The sequence below is a fragment of the Eriocheir sinensis genome, chromosome 51, assembly GCF_024679095.1.
Source record: "Eriocheir sinensis breed Jianghai 21 chromosome 51, ASM2467909v1, whole genome shotgun sequence".
NCBI classification, from domain to species: Eukaryota; Metazoa; Arthropoda; class Malacostraca; order Decapoda; family Varunidae; genus Eriocheir; species Eriocheir sinensis.
Genome location: NC_066559.1, coordinates 3,079,944 through 3,103,987, shown reverse-complemented (window position 1 = coordinate 3,103,987; position 24,044 = coordinate 3,079,944). Strand labels below are relative to the sequence as shown.

The window sequence follows — 24,044 nt, the reverse complement described above, 5'->3', positions numbered from 1 at the left end:
CAGAGCACACTGTTGTGGCTCCGGCCCGGCAGCGAGTGTGGCCGAGGAGTATGACCGCCCAGGAGGAAACCCCGCGTTACCCAAACCCTGGAAAGACTGGATACTCACACGACTTCCAACAGGCTCGCTACTGAGCCTATTTTTGTGGTGCAAGGCTGGCTGGCGGCAGACTGGACCCCGAGTGGTCCTACTGGCCCTGAACACCCATGGCCGGTCCACGGCAGCCAACTAAAAAGCGAAAACCATCGCAACAAAAGATCGGTATAAAAACGGAAAAATAAAATCACTAAGAGGCTGTGTAGTGACTGGAGGAGCCAGACACACACACACGTCCTCCCCCACTCACGTCCTGACTCAGACTGGGTCCAGCGCGGCGCCGCCTGGCTCACCTGCCCCCCGACACTGTTACCACCTACAGGGTGCCGCACACCCTCGCCCTCACCCGGCCCTCACCCTCACTACACAACACTTTTCCGCCTTTTCCTCCCCCTCCTCCTCCTCCCCGAGCTCCCATTGCCTCCTCCCTGACACCTTCTCCCCTCCCTGTCACTCTCGCTTCCTGATGTCACCTGTATATGGCGCCGCTGACACCTGGCGGAGCGTGGCACTAACAACTTGGTGCCACTCGCCCACTACTCCCACGTCCGTAGTGTGTATACTCCCGCGTCCTGGCTCCTGCACGGCCGCGGCTACTCCTACAACCTCACTAAAGAAGCACACGTATTTAGAAGCCGATCGACAATATATTTCTCCAGCACCGATACCTGGAACTCATCACCATCATCACCATCATTATCACCAGCACCACCACCACCTTACAAAAAGCAACACGAGACTTTTTAGGTCAATCTACCACATACACATTTCACTAACACAAATACCAGGAACACATCTCAACCACCATCCCTACCACCACCATAAACATCAACACCAAAAAAGTATACACCACAATGCAAGATATTACCACTGTGAATTAGCCCCCCCCCCCCCAACAACACCACTACTACCACCCAAATTATCCCCACAACTACACCTTCTCATCACCACCACCACCTCTATTACCACCATCCTCCACCCACCCACTACTCCCACCGGCATATCCCCTCCACCCCCTCCACTCGTCCACTATTTGCTCCACTAACACACCTTTCCATCACCTGCCGACCTGTTCCTTTGCACCTGAGTGAGATCCGCAGGTATACAGGTGTGAGTGGAGGTGAGATGAGAGATACCTGGCCATACCTTGAGGAAAAACAAATAGGAATAGATGAGAAGAGGAACAGAGGTGGAATAAAGAAGGAACCAGAAAAAGGAAGAGAAAAAGTAGATATTGAAGGTGTAGATGGAAAGAGAGGAAAAAGAGAGGGAGGGAAAAGAGAGAGAGAGAGAGAGAGAGAGAGAGAGAGAGAGAGAGAGAGAGAGAGAGAGAGAGAGAGAGAGAGAGAGAGAGAGAGAGAGAGAGAGAGAGAGAGAGAGAGAGAGAGAGAGAGAGAGAGAGAGAGAGAGAGAAAGGGGGATAGGGAAACAGACAGGTAGACAGAGGATACGACGAACACACACACACACACACACACACACACACACACACACACACACACACACACACACACATCCGCAAACACACACAAAAAACACACAAAAAAAACACAAACATCCGCAAACACACACACACACACACACACACACACACACACACACACACACACACACACACACATTAGAATAAGAAAAATAAGAGAATAAACATGTAAAACAAACGAACAAACGAACGAACTAAATAAACAAAATAATAAGGAAAACGAGAATAAATAAATTAGTAAAAGACAAAAGTGATACCGGAAAAAACAAACAAAATGTGATGAAAACTCCCTGAAAATTAAAACACACAAAAAAATAGATCTTTGCATAAACACTGTCACTGAAAACGCAAAACCGCCCACCGTCAACAGTAACAAAAAAAAAAATAAAAAGGAAAAGGAAAAAAAGAAAGAACAAGGTAGGCCTATCACACACCCTCACCACCACCATCACCACCACAAACACTCACATCAACCACATTACTACCACCATCACCATCACTGCCACCAACGAAATCACAACCTCACCACTACTATCACCACCGTCTCAACCACCACCACCACCAACAACAACAACAACAACACACCCGGACTAAGCGAGACAGAAGGTCAAACGTCATATTCTTGTTTGTTGTGTGAAGCCACGAAATGATTGTAGCTAAATGTTGGTAGGAAAGGGTAAAGATAATGGTTGGAATGGTAGGGATAGTGGTGGGAATGGTAGGAATGAAGGTAGGAATGATGGTGGAAATGGTAGGGATAATGGTGGGAATGGTAGGAATGAAGGTAGGAATGGTGGTGGGAATGGTAGGAATGAAGGTAGGAATGGTGGTGGGAATGGTAGGAATGAAGGTAGGAATGGTGGTGGGAATGGTAGGGATAGTAGTGGGAATGGTAGGAATGAAGGTAGGAATGGTGGTGGGAATGGTAGGGATAGTAGTGGGAATGGTAGGAATGAAGGTAGGAATGGTGGTGGGAATGGTAGGAATGAAGGTAGGAATGGTGGTGGGAATGGTAGGAATGAAGGTAGGGATGGTGGTGGGAATGGTAGGGAATATACGACTCATTAAACGCAGATTGAATTTCACCTGGTTGTATGTGACGAGTTGAATGAATGAGGAAAACACAAGGCTGGTAGTAGTAGTGGTAGTAGTAGTAGTAGTAGTAGCAGTAGTAGTAGTAGTAGTAAAAAAGGTGGTAACAGAGGTAAGAGAGTAAAGTTGGTAAGTGACGGAAGAAAGGAAAGTCAGGTTAGTGAATGGAATCGTGTGGGTGGTGGTGGTGGTGGTGGTGGTGGTTGTGATTTCTGTGGGCGTGGGAGGCGGGGCAGAATGTAAGGTGGAAGGGGCCGGAAAGGAAATTATGAAAACAAATATGGCTTCTAAATGAATGGGGGATGAAAGGTGGTGTAGCTTGGTACTCTTAGACACACACACACACACACACACACACACACACACTTGCGTCACGCGGTAGTGTTGTTGTTGACAAGACACGGTACCCTATTACTACTACTACTACCACCACCACCATCATCACCCACCCACCCTCACCACCACCACCACCACACCGTCGCCGCCGCCGCCGTCATGTTTACAAACACGCCCCGTGACGCAGGTGCCGCCGCCGCTGCCCCGACACGCGCGCCGGGCGGTGACGTGACCTTATTAAGTTAGCTATGAACTGTTATTTTCGCTGATCTTCCCCTCTCTCTCCCCTTCCCCGCTGTGTGCAACGAGTATCGCGGTGTTTACGTGCTCCTGGTGTTGTTGGTTGGGCGGTGACGTCACTCTGTTATTGCTTTATTTTGTATATTTATTTATGTATTTATATATATTTTATTATCATTATTATTATTATTATTATTATTATTATTATTATTATTATTATTATTATTATTATTATTTATTGTTATTACTATTATTAGCGTGCCGGCGCCGCGTCCAGCAGCTCCAGGAGGGACGCGGGTTCGAATCCTGGCCGCCGCACACTTGGGATTTTTCAGTCACCGTCGAGTGGCCTAAGACCACCCATCAACCCGGACTCTAGATTACCTCTCCAAAGAGAGGCTCAAAGATGAGCTCCGGGGGGCAGCACGAGCCAAAACAAGATGGCGCCACTATAAACACCCGCCTGCGCCAGAACGGGCTGGGCCGACCATCAGGCCCCACCATGGAGAAAAGCCTAACGGCGCAAAAGGCCGCGACGTAAAAAAAAATACTACCACCTCTACCACTACTACGACTACGACTACTGCTGGTGATGCTACTACTACTGTTACTTTTACTACTGCTACTACTATTACTGCTACTACTATTACTATTATTATTGTGTACGCGTGGTCCCAAGCTCGAGTCCCGCCGCTGTCTGGTGACACTTTTCACACGTCAGCGGGTGGTCAAAGTTTTTAACAAGGCGAACACGCAGCACTCGACCGCTCTTCAGCCACAGGAATCAACTGACGGCTGACTGGCGGAACGAAGCGTGGCTACACACGTGAATGGCTTTGCTGACGTATATTTTCACAAGAGTATCGAATGAGGAAAATATAGTATGAATAAAATTTAATCACAATTTAATTATTTGACGATACTGACTAGAAATTGTTAGATAAAAATTCGAGTATTGTTGACGTCGAATTCACCCAAGCGGCAACAGTTTGTATTTCCGATAACAAGGTAACCATGTGCGCGTGGCGGGGCGAGGCTCAGCGATGCCCTGCTGGCGGCGGCGTCCCTTGCGTCACGGCGAGTGTTTGTAAACATGAAGCTCCTGTGGCAATAGTGGTGGTGGTGGTGGCGGTGGTGGTGCGGGGGGGGCAGTATATGTCTTGTCCACAACAACAACACTACGGCGTGACGCATTTGTGTGTGTGTGGGGTGGGAGGGGGGGGAGTGAATCCGAGCGTAAATTATAGTGAGCATGCGTACAAGTGTGTGTGTGTGTGTGTGTGTGTGTGTGTGTGTGTGTGTATCACGTTTCGATCCATTGGTGAACGCGCTCCTCAAGTGCCTCTTTCGTTACCTCAACATAACTTTCTTCCTGATGTATGTGTGGAGGAGTGGACGCGGGGGGGAGGAGGGGTGGAGTAGGGCGGGGAATGAGCAGGGCAAAAAGGAGTGGAGTGGAGTGGGAAAAGTAGGTGGGAAAAGTAGTTAGGGAAGGTAGATACAGAAAAAAGGAGAGAGAGGGTGAGGGGGGAGGAAGGGGTGGGGAGAAAGCGAGGGGACTGCTGGGGGGAAGAGGAGGAGGAGGAGGAGGAGGACGACGATATTTTGGAATAATTCAATCACTCGTCTTATTCAATTTTCTTTTTCTTATACTTTATTTGTGTTCTTTCTTTTCTTCCTGGTGACATTTCTAGCTTTTGCTCTCTCTCTCTCTCTCTCTCTCTCTCTCTCTCTCTCTCTCTCTCTCTCTCTCTCTCTCCCCCTTCCTCTGTCTCTTCTTGCCTCCTCTTCTTTCACACTGGATCAATCTTTTTTTTAACTCTTCCTATATTTACCGTTTGCTATTTTCCTCATCTGTCACAAAAAATACTCTACCAATACTTTTTTTCTCTCCCTCTTCTTTCCCTTTAATTCTTCTCTTTCCACTGGATTGTTTTTACTATTCTATTTATATTTATCTTTTTGCTATTTTCCTCCTACCTAAAATAAAACAAATAAATACTACACTGACTTCCTTGTTTATCTTTCCTCTTTCCTCCCCTCCCCCCCTTCCTTCCTTCCTTCCTATTGCCTCCCTTCCCTGCCTCTACCTCTACTCTGACATTAGTTTCTCTTCACTCTTTCCTTCCTTCCCTCCTTCGATATCTTTCGTATTACAGTTTTCCTTACTCTCCTCCCTCTCTCCTTCTTTCGCTTTCCCTATCTCTACCTCTACCTCTTCTTAGTTTATCTCATTCTCCCTCCCTCTTTCTTTCGTCCCCTTCCCTCCCTCCCTCTACCTCTTCTCTCTCTCCTTTCAGTTTCACTTTCTTCCTCCCTCCCTACCTCCCTTTCTTTTCTTGTCTCACCTCTCCTCTCTCACTATTCCTTCGCTCCCTCCCTCCTTTCTTCCTTCCCACCATCCCCTACCTATTCTCTTTCTCTCCCTTTTTCCTCCCTTCGCTCCCCTTCCCTCTATCTCTACCTCTTCTCCCCCATCAGTTTCCTTCGCTCCCTTCCCCTCATCATTCCTTCCCTACTTTTACCTCTTCTCTCCCATCAGCTTCCTCCGCTCCTTCCTTCCTTCTCTCTGCCTCCTCCCTCCCTGCATCTACCACCTGTTCTTTCTCCATTCTCTTTTCCTTCCTTTCCTCACCCTTTTCCTCCGTCTCTGCCTCTTCTATCCCTCCCTTCCCTCCTGTCTCTATACTACCACTTCTCTTTCCTCTCCTTCCTTCCTTCGCTGCCATTTACCCTCTGCCTCTATCTCTTCTCCCCCATTAGTTTCCTTCGCTACCCTTCATTCTCTACCTCTACCTCTTTTCTCTTCCTCCGTATTTCCTTCCGATCACTCTTCAGCCACATTACAGCGTCCTGAAGGCAAGGCTCGTGGACGCGGCCTGACGTAAGCAACTCTTGTATGTAAACACCTTAATTTCCCCTCGGCTCACGTCACCGCCAAGCCCGTGACGTCACAAGGGGGCGGAGCTTAGAGCCACGCCCACCTCTTGAGAAGGCGCTGTCTCCTTGAAGTCATTTCTCTCGCTCTCTCTTTCTCTCTCTTTCCCTGTTGTTCCCCGGCTGAAAGGAGAGCGCGAGGGGGCGAAGGGATGAGGGAGAGGGTACGGCATTGAAGGTGTGGGTTTAAGGGGCTGAAAAAGGATAGAAAAAGAAGGGAAAAAAGAGAAAGACTGGTAAAAGGCTGCTGGGTAGGGAGGTGGTTGAGGGGTAGGTGGGGAGGGGGGAGGTGGATGAGGGGGTAAGGAGGGTGGGTGAGGGGGATGAGAATACAAGAAGAGGGAGAGAAGGGAAAAGAAAAAGGGGTGACAGAAATAATTGATGTATGAAAGGGAGGGAACTATAGTATGAGGAGGAGGGGGGGGGTGGAGGAGGAGAGGCTGGGAGGAGTGAGTGAGTGAGTGAGTTAGCGAGTGTTTGAAGAAGAGGAGGGAAATTGGGAGGTAAATATATGGCACAGGGAGAGTATAAAGGGAGGAAAGAATGGTGTGTGGAGGAGGAGGAGGGGGAGGAGTAGAGGGAGAAGAAAGGAGTGACGAAGTAGTTTTAAGGTAGTAGATGTAGAGCATAGGTATGGAGTGCTAAGTGAGGGTGGGGAGTGTTGGGAGAGTTTGAGATGTGAGTGAGTGAGTATGTGAGTGTTTGTAATTCAATGGCATACTATATAGACTTTTGGCGTATGGAAGCTAAGGGTGTGCTGTGGAGGGCTGAGGGGGTGTAGGGAATAGGGAGGGTTAACATGGGGTGTAGGAAGGCTAAGGTGTAGTGTAGTGTACTGAGTGAATGTGGAGTCAAGACGAGAGGGATGAAAGCCTTGGAACGTGATTTAAGTGAGGAATAGAAAGAGGAAGAGAGAGAGAAAGGAAGAGGAAAATAGGGAGAGAAGCGGAGACAAAGGAAAGAAGGGATCAGTGACACAAATCAAGGAAAAGAGAAACAAAGAATTAAAGGAGTAGGAGCTGTAGACGAACAAGGCAGGTGAAGAGGAGGGAGAAAATGGGAGATGTATACGGACAAGGCAGGTGAAGAGGAGGGAGAAAATGGGAGATGTAGACGGACAAGGCAGCTGAAGAGGAGGGAGAAAATGGGAGATGTAGACGGACAAGGCAGGTGAAGAGGAGGGAGAAAGAAGCAAGAAAATAGGAGAAACTGAGGAGAGAGGACAGGTAGAGGCAAGGTGGGAAAGAGAGCGAAGGAATAAAGGAAGGAGGAAGGAACTAAGAGAAGGGAGAACTGTCGATAAAAAGAGGTAGTGCCGTGCTCGCAGGTAAAAAATAGGTAAGCCTGAGGTAAATTAGTTAGAAAGTTAACACTGTATGGGAACAGAGAACAAGGTAAAGTATTGTTCAGCTCTAATTAGGTCAAAGGTCAGGTAGAGCGAATAAGAATAAGAATATGATTGAGTAGGTTTGTATGAAGATTAATTAAGTTGCAAATGTAGGTCGTGTGCGTGTGTGTGTGTGTGTGTGTGTGTGTGTGTGTGTGTGTGTGTGTGTGTGTGTGTGTGTGTGTGTGTTTTCCTTTGTAGATGAAGATGAAAGGAAGAAACAAACGAAAAGGAAAAAAAAAAAAGAGATGGAGGTGGAAAGATTTTGTGTGTAAGCATCTTCCTTTTGACTTGATGTGTGTGTGGAGTGGGGAGGAGGAGGGGGAAGGGGGAAGGGGTGAAGGTGTGAGTGGGAGTATTAGGGATGAATAAGCGGGGAGTGAGTGGGTGGGCGGATGGATAACTGAGGGATTTGGGGATGAGAATACAGGGAAAGGAGGGAGAGGAGAAAAAAGAAAAAAAGTGACGGAAATATTGGTGTATGTAAAGGGGGGAGGGGGGTGCTAGTGTGGGGAGGGGGTGGAGAGGTTGGGAGGGAGATTAAAATAGTTAGTCACAGATATAAGAAAACAGGTGACAGAAATAAAGTGATGTATGTTAAAGTGTTAAGGGAAGGGGGCTGGTGTTGGGGGGGAGGTTTAGAGGAAGAAAGAAAGGAGAGGAAATGAATGAATGCGGGGGATGAGTCAAACAGCTTCACACCTTACCTCATCATAACATCCCGAGCAGCCGGGCGCCAGATGAGCCAGGTAACACTCTTGTCTATGCTCTGAGGCTCCACGTTCGTCACTGAAGTAAGCGCTCAAGTAAGGCAGTAACACGGCTCCTTGTCTTGTAGCGTTACGAAGTCAAGGTAATCACTTCAACATCAATCATTACTCCGAAGATGACGTTAGTGTTGTGAGCTTCTTCGTTCTTCATCAAAAAGTGACACGAGCAACATGATGATTTTTCACTGTCCTATTAAGTTTATTGTTAGTTCTAAGAAGTCGAGGAAATAACTTCAACACCAATCAATTCTCCGAGGACGATGTTAGTGTGATTTCTTTCCCTTCTTCATACACCAAAAAATAATAGAAACATTTTTACTATTATTCACTGTGTTGCTAGATTTTCTGTCGTGTTATGAGGTCAAAGGAGTCACCTCAACATCAATCAATATTCCGAAGATGATGTTAGTGTGATTTTTTCTCCGTTCTTTATATACACCAAAAAATAATAGAAACAACGTTATTACTATTATTCACTGTATTGTTAGGTTTCTTGTGTTATGAGGTCAAAGGAGTCACCTCAACATCAATCAATATTCCGAAGACGATGTTAGTGTGATTTTTTCTCCGTTCTTTATATACACCAAAAAATAATAGAAACAACGTTATTACTATTATTCACTGTATTGTTAGGTTTCTTGTGTTATGAGGTCAAAGGAGTCACTTCAACATCAATCAATATTTCGAAGATGATGTTTTGTGATTTTTTTCCCGTTCTTCACATCAAAAAATAAATGGAGCAATGTTGTTGTCATTATTCACTGTTATTAGGTTTTCTGTCGTGTTATGAAGTCAAAGGAATCACTTCAGCATCAATCCTCACTCGTTAAATTTCACTATTACTTCCCCCGTTCTTTTCCGTTCTTCACAAATATATAACAGGAACAACTAAAGTATTAATATTTTTCACTGTCTTATTTTAATGCAGCAGCGTGGTTTCCCTTTGTCTTCTATAACGTCACTAAAAAGTTACGTGAAATGAAGAAAAAATTCACAGTAGCAAAACCACTTAAAGAAAATATCGATATACTTCCCAGTTTATCACTAAGAACAAAATATATTGGAGACCCGTAAAAATATATCACAAAGAATAATAAATAAATAAAAAACACAAACAAAACACAATCACATAAGCATCACCACCATCACCACCACCATCAACTCCACTTCACGAGATTAAATAATAAAAAAAAAAAAAGTCATCGCTGCAGAAGAGGGAGGAGGAGGAGGACGCGTCACGTAGAAAACGGGGAGTAGTAAGAATAGCGGAAAACTATTTATGGGGAGGCTATAATAAACCTTCACGCGGGGAAAAGGAGGAGGGGAAGAAGGAGGAGGTGGGCTGCCTGAGTGCCTGTTCAATAGACTGATTTACCGTGATGGGTGCCGGGAACGGGCTGAATGGAAGGGGTTGAGTGGAAGGGAACGTCTGCTGGGATGGGATGGAAGGGGTAAACGGGACACGGGTGGACAGTACACGGGCTGGGACACACACAGAGGTAGGCAGATGCACACACAGACAGACAGACACACAGACGACTGACGCAAGTCCCACACGGCCTGGCTGCTCGCTGGGCAAAGGAAGAGAGCAGCGCTGACGTAAGGCGTGACGTCATTCTCTCTCTCTCTCTCTCTCTCTCTCTCTCTCTCTCTCTCTCTCTCTCTTTAAACAATTTATAGGTCTAGACTTGCATGCACATACACACACACACACACACACACACACGCGCGCACACACACACACACACACACACACACACACACACACACACACACACACACACACACACACACACACACACACGGAAGCAAACAAGGAAGGAGGCAAGCAAACAAAATAAAAAGAGAGAGAGAGAGAGAGAGAGAGAGAGAGAGAGAGAGAGAGAGAGAGAGAGAGAGAGAGAGAGAGAGAGAAGGGGTTGGTATTCCATGGACCTCAACACGTCGGTAAGTTATAGTCTGTCAGTCCCGTGCTGGGCCGCGTCAAGGCCACGATAACATTAGGATGATCGCTGCTTCCTACAACAATAAATGGCGCGGCGGACGGGACTCGAACTGGTGACCGAGTCAACTAAGGAGAAGACGGGGTGACGCATATACATGTTAATCATTTTATCTGTTTGTATATATCTTTGTCCGTGACTATGTGTGTAGTATATTTGTATGTCTGAATTTATCAGATTAACTTTCTGTTTGTCGATTTGTCTCTCTCTCTCTCTCTCTCTCTCTCTGTGTGTGTGTGTGTGTGTGTGTGTGTGTGTGTGTGTGTGTGTGCGCGCGTGTGTGTGTGTGTGTGTGTGTGTGTGTGTGTGTGTGCCACCTAGCCTACAGAGATAATTGGATGATGATGGATGGATATATATATATATATATATATATATATATATATATATATATATATATATATATATATATAGTATATATATCAACATCAGTCTGTATAATTCCACTGTAGGACATGCCATGCATCTCCGAGTGCTTCTGTACGTTTCCGACGCGGGTGCCCCCACACACACACACACATACACGCACGCGCGCACGCGCGCGAAGATAAAGAGAAAATCAGATAGACAGAAAGCTAATCAGATAAATTCATGGACAAAGAAATATACATACAAAGACACGCAGAAAGACGGGCAAACAGATAAACTGAGTAACATATATTGCCAGAGAAGCAGATAGAAAAAATGAGGTAAACAAAGCAGACCAAGCTCCAGTAAATGAAATAATGTGGTCAGGGTGGGCGGAAGAAGTAGGCAGGTCAAGGGTCAAGCCTCCCGACTCACCTGAGGTCAAGGTCGGGGAGACAGGGGCGCGGGATGGCCACGGTGGCGGGCAGAAACACGTCGTCATCCCCCAGCAGCGCCCACCGTGACCCCAGACGCGACCCGAGGAGGGAGTCGCCGCAGCCGCTACTGCTGGTGGTGGACACGAGGGAGTTGGAGCGGCCCCAGTGCGCGTCCATGCCGCCCTCCGTGAAGTAGATGGAGGCCATGGCGAGGCTCACACGCCACCGCCACTCAACGTCCTCGAAGCGGGACTACTGAAGGGTTTGAGTTTCCATCCTGCGATAGGTCACTCAGCCACTCCACTCCACTCCTTCCGAGTCCTCCCGAGCGGGACTACTGAGGGCTTAGCGACTTGAGCCACGCCGCCCCACACACCCACACATTCATCCTCCACCCACGGGCTGTCACGCGGCTGTCCGGGATACAAACACACCCACCAACACGAGATTCTTGGGTTATTTTGTCTGTCACGCGACTTCCTTTCTTCACCGTTCAAGTTGTGGCGTTGCGTTGGATGATTGGCTTGCTTCGTGTCCTTCGTTACTTTATTTTTAACCTGTGTGTATCTTGTATCCTCACCCAATATGGTCACTGGTATTCTCTCGTATTCTCCACCTCACGTTTCTCTTGCAATCACACTTCCGTATCTTCAGTCTCACACTTCCTCGTCTTCCTCAGGCACATGCGTTTTTCTAACTCACGGTCTCTTGCCTCCCTCAGCTTGACACACTACACTCCGGTGTCCCTCAGGCTTCTGCTGGGCCCCTCGTGGACGGTCTAATGCTGCTCCGCTCCTTCCCGAAACGCCGTGACCACTGGAGGGAGACGAGGGGGGCGGTGCGGGAGGAGGAGCCTCTCAACTACATGCTCCAGCTCACACTGGGCACGCGCCACTGCCCACCTCCTTATATATCGTCTTAAGAGTTGCGATACCAATTAGCCATTAAAATTCAAAACAATAATAAGTTGACGCTTTTATTTGGAGTTATTGCCATTACTCTCGGACTGAACACTTTAGAGGCGGGTGACGCAGACGATTCCGATTGCCTCATCGGTGTTTTAGTGTTAAGGGAAAACAAAAGAGAGAAAGGAGAGAGGGAGGGGAATGAACCGTGGTGTGTGTGTGTGTGTGTGTGTGTGTGTGTGTGTGTGTGTGTGTGTGTGTGTGTGTGTGTGAGAGAGAGAGAGAGAGAGAGAGAGAGAGAGAGAGAGAGAGAGAGAGAGAGAGAGAGAGAGAGAGAGAGAGAGAGAGAGAGCATTTGGTATTTATAAACTCCCTTAACGCGATGAACAAGACTTGGGTATTAAAAGGGGCAGCAAATGAAGGTTAAAAATGATTTGAATGCGCTCAAGCTAACAATCTACGGGCAAAAATTCTCTCTCTCGTCACCACTACCAACATCATCATTATCACTATCATCACCGCCATCCTTATCACCGCTGCCATCACCACCACCCCCTGCAGAGTCGAGGTGTTAGCCCCGGCAGGAGGAGGCGTGTGAGGGCCGGGGGACGCCTCACCAGGGGCTTCGTCGGCGAGGGGCAGGAGGCCGACACCGCCGAGGTCCTTGCCGCCTTGGCCGCGCCCGCCCGCGGTGTACAGCTGCGTGCTAAGAAACAAAAAAGACGGAGGAACAGCACTCAAGTCCGCCGGTCAGCTGATGGAGTCCAGGTGGCGAGTGAGCGATCCCCTCCCACAAGACATCGTTCTTTCTCTTTCCTCGTGCGGCGCTCTGGGGTCCGTGCCGCTGCGGGAGGGATCCATCGGTGTTCTGCAGAGGTCCAGGGCGCGGATTGGGGAGGTGTAGCAGGCAACATGGGGCGTGGAGCGTGCTGGAGGACGCGGCGTGGAAGCGGACGAAGCACAGTGGGAAGAGAGGGCGGGCGGTAGCGCGTGCCGCCCCTGATCAACAAGTGAGCACCTGGCCAGCCCTCGCCCCCCCTCCCTGCCCTTCCTCACCCCGACAACACACCTGCAGCAGCCCTCCCGACCCCCACTTTACCTGTCCTACCTTGGCAGCTGCTGCTACTCCCTGCCAGGCGGGGTTAAGACGCTCGGGGGAGAGGGGGGGGAGAGGAGCAACGTTTACTACTACGCACCGTAGGAGGACACGCGGCGGAGGGGAGTAATCGTATGCTACTAATACACCCCTGGGGGAGGGACGCCCTTGAAACACCCGTACACTACACACACTCTGGACATAGGGAACACACAGGTAAGGTTAAAATATACATCCGTGGAAGGAAACACAAAGTGACTGGACGCTCGTAGAAGACAGACACTTGAGGAATAAAGGGTCCCGTGACACAAGAATGACTTAACACTTGTAGAAAACAAGGACGTGAATCAGATGAGATATGGACACCAAGGAATGACAGGGGAGTAGGACATCAAGGGAAACAGGGGAGTAGGGCATCTAGAGACGTAGGTGATATAAGAGGGAAGAGGAGAGAGGGGCTCTCGGGTGGTGGACTCTTAACCCTTGTGTCAGGGTAGCCTTGGGCGCGAGTGAGAGGATGACGGCGCCGCTCGTGGCATTCCCAGCGCGCCTGCTGTTTCCCTCCGCGGCGCCGGCAGGTTATCGCGCTACGAAGACCATCCAAACCTGTGGCCTCACGCGGCAGCTGGCGAGGCGGGGCAGCTGCCGGCCAGGCGTCTTCAACCGATCTGGGCACGACCGGTGGACACACACACACACACACACACACACACTCCGTGTCGCAAGTGATTAGAGCGCTGCGCTGCTAGATTTCACTGTCTGACAGGGCGGCGGTACGAGCCCACTCAGGCCGGACTCTTTCCGTTTCCCTTACATAAGAACATAAGAACATCCCCCTTGAGCAAGGGGGATGGGGTGTGTGGTGTGGGAGGTCCTGGCAGTACCCAGAGATTGACGATAAAGAGCACTTGCTCATGTCGTGAGGGTACCTGCTGGCGATTACGAGTCCAACACGTGATCAGGCCGTGGTGAATTACACACACACAACGACAACAACAGTACACATACACAAAGGAAAGAATGCATATAGAGGAACTCCACGGTTGAGTGTGAAAAGTACGGGACATAACGAGTTACGTTGTGTTAATCTTATAAACATAGAGAGAGGCAAGCTGGAGATTGGTTAAAACACACAAAGTATACTCACCATGAACACAGAGGGTGAGGGAACAAGACTTAGCAGGCACATTGTTTCCTTATCTCTCTATTGTTCTTGCTTTTCTCCGAAGCTATCCCCCGCCTCCCCCTCCCTCCCAACCTCTAGTCCCCGGGGCCTCGGCGATGCTCGGGGCGTGGCCGAAGAGCATCTTCTGTTTGTCGAGGGGCAGCGTGGCGCCACACAGATAAGGCGGGAGGGGGGGAGGTCTGTCTTTCATCTTGTCTTGTCTTGTCACGCCACAAACCCTGGAAAGAGAATGTTTGCTTTAAAGCTTATTGAGGTAGAGGAGACAGTCAAGCCTATAAGGAAAAATGCAAGCTGCCACTATAAAGAAAATTAAATGTCAAAATAGTCAGATTTAATAGAGATGTCTTGAAATCCTCTTCTAAAAGGTTTGAAATAAATAAATAGAGCCCATGCACCCCGCCGTCATGGTACATATATTTATGCCTCAACACGTGGTGGATTATACCCAATAAAATTTCAGCCCTGAACACGGGATGAAAATCTTGAAGCACTTCGTGAAAAGCTTACCCCCACCACAAGGTCGTTACGTGACACTCGGCGGAGGAGAGGTGCATGCAAGGTGGGGTGGAGGGCCAGGGCAGGGCAGGGAAAGGCGTGCCCATCCCCTGCAGTGCGAATCACGGTGTGTTTGGTGCGCCCTTGGGTAGCGACATAATGCTGACGGTGAAGTGTTTCGTTTCTCCCTTAAGTTACTCATCAAAATTGTTGACGAATCATTACTACTTTGAAACATGTATTCTTGAAACGTTAGAATTAAGCGTAAAATGAAGAGAAGCAGAGCAGTCAGGCAGTGTTTCAAGACGAAGCGGAGGACGTCGTGGGCAGGCCGGCACTCCGCGGCGTCATGTCCTGACTAATAAAGAGCCAAGCGGTGCCCGGCCGGCGTTAAAGTTCAGGTGTTCAAGGCGGCGGTGGGAGGCGAGGCGCATGCAACACCCACACACCCACCCATCACTCCACCCACAAAGGACCCCCTCCCTTCCCTGCCCCCCACACATAACAACACTAAAAACCCCACACCCACACACACACACGGCGCAGAGGAGACGTGTCCAGAATGTAATGCACTCACTCCCAGCCTTCACTCCACCCACGCATCACGCCACACCGCCCACTCCCACACACACAGATACACATACACACACCACCGATAACAACCTATCCACAAAACCCACATACATACACAACACTACCCCTACACACACCACCAACGACAACTTATTCACACTCATACACACCCACATACACATGCACAAACACTCCCCATACCAATACAATCTCCCACATCCGCCCGCAACCACACGGGGTCGAGGGGTCACATCCAACACCCTTCCACCCCCTGACCCCTGTCCCTGGCTTGTCTTGTGAGAGGTCATGTCGCACCTCCTGACCTGCCATGCATTAGCTCTCTCTTTATACACGGCCGCGCATGCGCTGTTCACGGGGCCGACGCGTGTGTGGGCGGGGAGCGGAAGACAGGAGTGTGCCGTCAGGTGTGCAGTGCCAGGTGTATGTTGTTGGGCCTCCTTCAGCGCCTCTCGTCCCCTTGTTGGCGTGCTTCTCGTCAGCGTGTCAGTCGGGTCCAGGTGGTGTGGGCTGGGACTTTGGGCAGTACTCTTAAGCATTTCAGCGCTCAAGCATGCACACATTTGGCAAGGCTTTCGTAAGAGCTGTAGGCATTTCCAGGGGTAGTTTTATGACCCTGGTAGTAAGTTAACCATTTTTCTTTACCATGAACCTAAAACAACACTCATTACAACTCGACTGGTTTTCTTTTTGTCCTTTGGAAATACCTGTTGAGAGGCTGAAGCGTCTGAGGGTACCGGTCATTGCTGCAGCCCTTGGCCCCTGGAAACCGAGGTGGTGGTCGCTGCCATGGAGGTCCCGCGGCGCCTCCAAGCTCCGGCGTCACCACTGGACTCATTAGCCAGGCCGGAGAGGCTCAGAAAGGCTCCTATCGTGACCTCGCTAATTCGGACCCTTCACGTTAATCCCAAGTCTTAGCCACTCCCTTCCTCTGTCCTTTTCTACCCTTACTCCGCCCTCCCCTGCCTCTGTGTCCCTTCCTCTCCTCCCCTCCCCCTCCCCGTGCTCCCCCTGACCCCGACTCCCTTGGGAAACACCCACCTGCATGACAATGACCAGGAATGTGACCCCTGACCTGAGGTGTGACTAAAGGGGAGCTGCAAGTGTGTGTCTGTGTGTGTGTGTGTGTGTGTGTGTGTGTGTGTGTGTGTGTGTGTGTGTGTGTGTGTGTGTGTGTGTGTGTGCAGGTCTTTTTTACACGCATTACCACACACGTGTCAATGGTTACTTTTGCTCATGATCCACAGCATCACACTTTGCTCCAAGATTTAAAAAACGACGAGGAAGGTCGGGGAGTCGTGCCCAGCTCCCCCCCCCCCCCTTCCTTCGTTCCTGGCCTGTCTTGTGGGGGGTCATGTCGCACCTCTTGACCAAACATTATTAGCTCTGCCATTATCTTAATCTTGTGTTGCTCCGCCACTCCGCTGTCCTGGTTGCAAGAGCTGTTTTCCTCATCTTTCTCACCTTTAAGTAGCTTCTTCCCGCCTCCCGCCACAACAATGATCGCAGCCACACTGTCTGTTCTTCACCCGCCGCATCGTCCAGTGTGTCACCATATTTTTCGTTTTCGGCAAAGTGAGAACCTTGAACAACGTATGCAAATATGTACCCAATTAAAGTAGTAATAACATTTTAATAAAAATATAATCAATGAGAAAACACTTGTCTCGCATTCATTTTAAACGAAAAGATAAATGGACAATACAGAGTTGATTTTTTTTGTTTGTTCGTTTCAGGGACTATATATGAATTCTTATCAACCTAAAGTTTAGGGAGTACGTGCGCACGCGCGCGCGCGCACGCACGTGCGCACACACACACACACACACACACACACACACACACACACACACACACACACACATACACACACACACACACACACACATATTATCAAAAAGGAAGAAAGGAATGAAGAGAAGGAAGTTGGATTAGGTAAACAGGAAGAGAGGGAAGAAGGAAAGAGTGAGGGGAGAGAAATGGGGAAGGTGGGGAGAATACAAGAGCGTGAGGGGAGGCATCAAGCGACTATACCTTCCTCTCTTTCTCCCCTCCAACCCTCCCCCCACCTCTCCTTCCTGCCTGCCTGCCTTTGATTTATAAATGAGGAAACTGGGAAGTGTGTTGAGGTTGTTTCCGGGGACACACACACACACACACACGCACACCAAAGTGATATAGAGAGATAGAAAGATAGATTGCGAGAGACAGGCATACAGACAGACAGACAAGCCAAGCAGAGACAAAGAAAGACAAGCATGCTGATATCCAGCGTATAATAATAAATGAATAAATAAAATAATAATAATAATAACAATACTCTCCCTCAAACAGATAATGACAAAGCATAACACGGGAATATCAAGATCTGCAAGGCTAAAGAAATAATAATAATAAAACGCAACAACATCCACCTGCCTGTACTCCCTCGTTATTATACCAATTAGCGGCGGCAGGTGGCAGAACTACAGGTAACACATCTTTACAGTTAACCGACATCGAGTATCCGTCTATAACCTTCATTAATAAAAACCGTCGTGATAAACAAAGGAAGACAAGACGGTAAACGAGTAAGCGATCAAAGCGACTGGGGTAATGAAGAGGAAGAAAAAAGAAAAGGTCGGACCAATAGACAAATAACACCTGGAGTGGGTCGGGGCGGGCGTCCAGGTAATTTGAGTAAGGTAAGGAGCTGCCAAGTGCTAATAGGGGGAGTGAGGTAGGGAGGCGTGGAGAAGGAGGAGGTAGGCCGGTGGAGGGGGAGGAGGAAGAGGAGAAGGTAGGGAAGCGAGGAGGAGGAGGAGAAGGAGGCGGGATTGAGTTAAATTCGAAAAGGTTAGGGAGGAGAACGGGAGGGGATGGGAGACATATACCAGGAGGGGGAGGAGGAGGAGGAGGAGGGCTGAAAGTAAACTTCTAAGAAATGGAAGCGAGGGGGAGGAGGAAGGGGGGAAGAAGGAGGGATAAAGTTATATTTAAATGGGAAGGGAGGAGAAGGAAAGGGAAGAAAGGAGGAGGGAAGGAAAGCGAAGAGAGGGAATGAAAAGGAAGGGAAAGGAAATATATGGAAAAAAAGAATATAAAAAGAGAAAGAAGGAAGGGAAGGGAAGAGCTTGAATAGGAAGGGAAGGGAAGGGAAGAGAAGAGAGGAGGGATGAGGTAAGAGAAGACAAGGAATGGAGGGAAAGGAGAGGAAGGGAGGGAAAGGGAATACAGTGGAGAGAGAGAGAGGATAAGAGAAAGGAAGGGAGGGAAGAGGTAAGTCACGGGCCCCCCCCCCCCCACCACTACCACCACCACCACCACACACAGTTCATAGTGTTGGCGCAGGTGGTCAGGTCAAGGGTCAGCAGGAGAATGATCACGGGGTCCCCAAGTCATTAATGGGGATTAGCCAGGTGTGCGTATACCTGTCCGTCTGTCTGTCTGTCGGTCGCTCGCTAGCCATCGCGTTTATTTTCTTCGTTCTGTTTATGTTTGCTATGCTTATTTATCCGGCTACTTGGTTATTCGTGTGTTTTTATGTATATGTAAGTCTGTATTCGATTACGTTTGTTTGTGTCTACGTTTCTTTGTATATGACCTTCGTTAATATGACGGTCTGATAAACAAATGAAAAGACAAGACTGCAAAAGAGAAAACGAGAAGCGAGGAGTTTCCTGTTTTCTGTTTCCTTACATGTGTTTTTTTTCTCTGTCAAGGCCCATTGCGTCAAACATTTTCCTTTTTACTCGGTTCATGATCTCAGCGGCGCATACCCCCCCCCCCCCCCCTCCCCTCGACAGGTGTGGGTAAGGCAAATGCAAGGTAAGGGCGGGCAGGCAGCATTGGGAGGAAGGGGGTGTTCAAACTCTCGGCAATGGTTTAAAATCATCCTGAGACCAAAGACAGCACAGCGGAGGTCTCTCACAATGTTCTGGTGGTGTGCATGACGCCACGTGAAGTGAGAGGCGGAAGTCTTATGCAAGGGTGAGTGTGTTCAGCGGGAGGGGCTGTGTGTGTGTGTGTGTGTGTGTGTGTGTGTGTGTGTTTCTCTCTTTCTCGCCAAATAACTAAGATGACAGCTTAAGATAAATAAACATCAATACATTCCCATTTCCAACACATACTGCAGAGTTCTCAGAGAAGACACAGTACAACACCCAAGAGAAATAATTTGCGATATCGACCACGCTCAATCTCATTTCCTAGAATCACTATTGGAGGAAGTAAATTTAAATAGTTTATCTTTACGACTTCACCCAACCCAACCCCGTTTTCTTCATCCCATGGTAGCGTGACCCAACTAATCTTGTGTCAGAGGAGCTTGAACCCGCGACCCAACCAACCACTCGGCCAAAGCCTCTCTCTGTTCATCGTATGTGATTTCTATCTGTCTGTCTGTCTGTCTGTGTATATCTAACAACTGGGACAAGGCGGAAAGGAGAGATATAATAAAAATGGAAAGAAAGACGCAGATAGGCAAGCAGAGAAGGTAAAGAGAGAAGGGATGCTGCAAGTCTCGGGAGGGAGGAGGGAGGAAGAAAGGGAGGAAGGGAAAATAAGGAAGAGAGGTAGTGATGAAAAGGAGACACTGAAAAAGGAGAGAGTGAGGACAGGAAGGAAGGAAGGGAAGAAAGAGAAGGGGACAAGAAGGCAGTGAAACAGGTCAGGGTGGAAAGAATATGGACAGGGGGCGAGGAGGGAAGAAAGAATGGAGGAAGAGCAGGGAAGAAAAAAGGTAGGAAAGAGGAAGAAAGACTAGGGAGGCGGAGGGAGACGCATGGAGACAAGAGGAGGAAAGGAGAGATGAGTGATGGGGGGGAGACACGGAAGGAGGAAGAGGAAAAGGAGGAGGAGGAGGAGGAGGAGGAGGAAGAGTGTGTTGTTCTTTCCTTTCCTTTCCTTTCCTCATGTTGGGTTGTTGACTTCCTGGTAATGGGGGGGCGGGGGGGGTCAAGGTCACTTCGGTATGGGGGAGGCGTGAAGGGGTAGAATGGGTCAGCGTAGTGTGTGTGTGGGTGTGTGAAGGTGTGTTTGTTTGTCTGTCTGTTTGTCTGTCTGCCTGTCTATGTTTGTGTGTTTGTCCCCCCATCTTCCCTGCCTGTCTGTTTGTTTGTCTGTCTATCTGGCTGTTTGCTTGTCTGTCCGTCTGTCTATCGCTTCCTACCCTCTCTCTCTCTCTCTCTCTCTCTCTCTCTCTCTCTCTCTCTCTCTCTCCTTGTCGCTTTTCGCTTCACCTGTCACGTCTCTCTGACCGTGTAGAAGGCAGGTGTGTGAGGACAGGTGTGTGTGTGTGTGTGTGTGTGTGTGTGTGTGTGTGTGTGTGTGTGTGTGTGTGTGTGTGTAAGCAGGTGTGGGCAGGCATGTTTTTTTTTCTCGCCGCACCTGAACACGTGCACTGATTGAGATTAAGCGGACAGGTGCGAGGCAGGTCTGTGGAGGGATTTAATTATGTTTTGCAAAGTTGGCTCGCAGGAAGGAAGGAAGGAAGAGGACAGGGGAGCGAGAGGTGTGGAGGGGGAAAAGTGGGAGGGGAGAGAGAGAGAGAGAGAGAGAGAGAGAGAGAGAGAGAGAGAGAGAGAGAGAGCGAGAGAGAGAGAGAGAGAGAGAGAGAGAGAGAGAGAGAGAGAGAGAGAGAGAGAGAGAGAGAGAGAGAGCGAGAGAGAGAGAGAGAGAGAGAGGGAGAGAGAGAGAGAGAGAGAGAGAGAGAGAGAGAGAGAGAGAGAGAGAGAGAGAGAGAGAGAGAGAGAGAGAGAGAGAGAGAGAGAGAGAGAGAGAGAGAGAGAGAGAGAGAGAGAGAGACACACACACACACACACACACACACACACACACACACACACACACACACACACACACACATCATTTTCTGTATCAGTGGACTTCCCGTTGCAGGAAAATGACCCGGATTCTTATTCACATAATTTTTTTTTTTATTTTATTTTTATTTATTTTTTATTTTTTTACATTAAATGAGGTGATGACAACGCTGGCGGGACTATGAGAAGGCGTTTCTCTGAGCATGTTTTTTTATTTACATTCTTGTTTTCTTGTATTTCTTGTTCTTTATCTTATCTCTGTTCTTCTTCTTTTCTTTTTCTTCTTTTTCTTCTTACAGAGAGTCCAAATAACACATAATAAGAAAAACAAAAGAAAACCACGACACCATACTGCATAAGATAACACAAACTATCAGAATCGAGGACTCCTATTTGTCAGTGTCGTCTTGGTAATCGCCTCCAGAAATAATGTATTGTAAGTCACAGGGTAGGCAATATTCGGGCAGGCATGGTCCAGAGTCTCCGCTGACGTCATAGTGCTCTTTCCTTAACCCCTTGACTGCGGATTTCCTACAGTCAGACCTCACCAAGCTACAGGAATGGAACAAAAAGTGGCTGATACAATTCAATGAAGAAAAATGTAAAGTCCTGCAGCTTGGGAGGGGATATCCAGCACAACAATACCACATGGGAAACATTCCACTATCCACCACACAGGCAGAGAAAGACATGGGAGTATACGTTACCGGGCTACCAGTAAAAGCCAACATTACCAGTCGTGTGTCGTGCCCTTGCCGTGAGAGACGAATTTAAACGGTACATTGTTGTCGGTCTGTGTCTGAAGCAGCTCAAGGATTTAAGGGATGTGTTTTTCTTTTATTTCTCCCTCTCCCCCTCTTGTCACGTTGTTCGGCATACACACACACACAAAAAGGGAGGAAGGGAAGAAAAGAAAGGGGTTGGATTAGGAGAGGAGGAAGAGAGAGAAGAGGGAAAGAACGAGGGGAGTGAAGAGGAAAGTAAGGATAATAGAAGAGGGTGAGGGGAGGCAACAGGCGACTTTACCTTCCTCTCAGTCTCCCCTCCAACCCTCACTTCTCTCTCTCTCTCTCTCTCTCTCTCTCTCTCTCCTTTTCTGCCTGCCTGCCTTTGATTTATAAATTAGGGAACTGGGAAGTGTGTTGAGGTTGTTTCCGACACACACACACACACACACACACACACACACACACTCGCCTAGTTTCGATCCTGACCAGCGCTTTTTTTTCCTTGTATTTGTGGCACGCGGAAGTGACGAACGTGTTCCTTCACGCTGTACGACTTCCAAGTTCGTGATATTTTTAGCAGGAGGGAAAGTTCACGTTTTCTCTCCTTTTATTTAGGCAGCTACAAAGAAAAAAAAATATTGGTCGTAATTTTTTTCCGTTTTCTCTTATTGTTTTTTTTTTTTTTTTGTTTGGGAAGGTGCAAAGAAAAAAAAAACTAAAACAATATTGGGTTTGTTATTTTTCCCCTCGTGAATCTTTGGAATGGATAATTAGTATGAAGGAATAACTAGATTGTAAAGACTTGGACACATGATAAGAAGAGAGGAAGTATAAAGAAAAAAATAATGAGAATGGAAGTACAGGGAAGACAAGAGAGAGGGAGATTGAGAAAGAGGTGGATGAAATGCGAAAAGGAAGGCGAAGCAAAACATTAATAAACAAATAATATAAGAAGAAGAAAATACAGAACAGGGAAGAAGGAAAAGAGGTGGATGGATTGTGTAAATAAAGAGACGAAACCCCAAAAAACTCAATGAACAAATAAAAACAGACCATAGTGGAGGCCGCTCAAACGCACAAGCAACACGTTCTAATTTTTGGATAATATCGCCGAGAAGAAAAATAAGGTAGGAAGGGGAAAGACAGGGAGACCGAGGAAGAGGTGGGAAGATTTTTTTTTTTTACAACAAAGGAGACAGCTCAAGGGCACAAAAAGAGGAAACAATAATATAAAAAAGCCCGCTACTCGCTGCTCCTAAAAACAATCCAAAGAGGTGGCCGAAAGAGAGGTCAATTTCGTAAAAGAAGAAACGAAAGCCACACAAAAAAATCAATGACCAATAAAATAAAACAGACCACAGTGGAGGACGGTCATACGCACCAGCAACAAGTTCTAATTTGGGATAATAATGCCGAGAAGAAGAACATAAGAGGGGATAATTAACCTTGATCTTTGTTCCCGTCTCTTGCATTAACAAATAATAAACAAAAATTCTTTCTAATGGTTCACACGTGGCTCCTATTCCTGGTCTTGGGACGTGGAAGGCGCGTGACCCCGCACTGGCACCACCACACTGGAACTCCCTTCATGCAGACACTCCTCCGGGTCGCAAATTCCCGAAGTCTCTGCGGGTATATGTGGTCCCTGAGTGAAGATGCTCAGCTGTAACTTCGAAACTAACCACAGGCCGTTCTGGGAAATACTCTCATCGTGATTCCCACTCAAAATTACCTTCAATAACTTCAACCAAATCTTAGATAACCTAACCTAACCTATTCTGCCCTGTTCAAGAGTAGTCGGCACATACCCGTACAGACTTCGAGAAAATGCCTCCGGGTCAAGCGTTCCTGACTGCGGCCCACATTGTCATACCTCTCGGGCCCTACACACCTACATTTGATAAGGCTTTTGTAGAGGTTGTGGGGAGTTCCGTGGGTAGTTTCGTGAGCCTAGTGATAGTTTGACAAGGCTTCTGCACCCTGAACATGATAAACACTAATAATAACCTAACTAATCTCCTTTGTAGCCTTTGGAAACAGCTGTTGTGAGAGCCGAAAGTGTGTGAACATATGGGAATGTGCCTTAATCAACACCCTGATGAGACTCTTGTGC

At 48.0% G+C, this 24,044-nt stretch overlaps 1 protein-coding gene across 2 annotated transcripts in view; it reads right to left on the bottom strand.

Moving 5' to 3' along the window:
• Positions 1-12,079, bottom strand: part of LOC126982539 (kinase suppressor of Ras 2-like) — a 32,436-nt gene extending 20,357 nt beyond the window's left edge. Inside the window, exon 1 of one of the 2 annotated variants that reach the window (XM_050834679.1) lies at positions 11,128-12,079. In XM_050834679.1, coding sequence (XP_050690636.1) covers positions 11,128-11,336 — 209 coding nt within the window. In that variant the 5' untranslated portion in view covers positions 11,337-12,079. Of the gene's footprint in view, positions 1-108; positions 374-11,127 lie in introns of those variants that run through there. The other variant, XM_050834680.1, reaches the window with a different exon arrangement.
• Between the last annotated feature and the right edge of the window lie 11,965 nt (positions 12,080-24,044).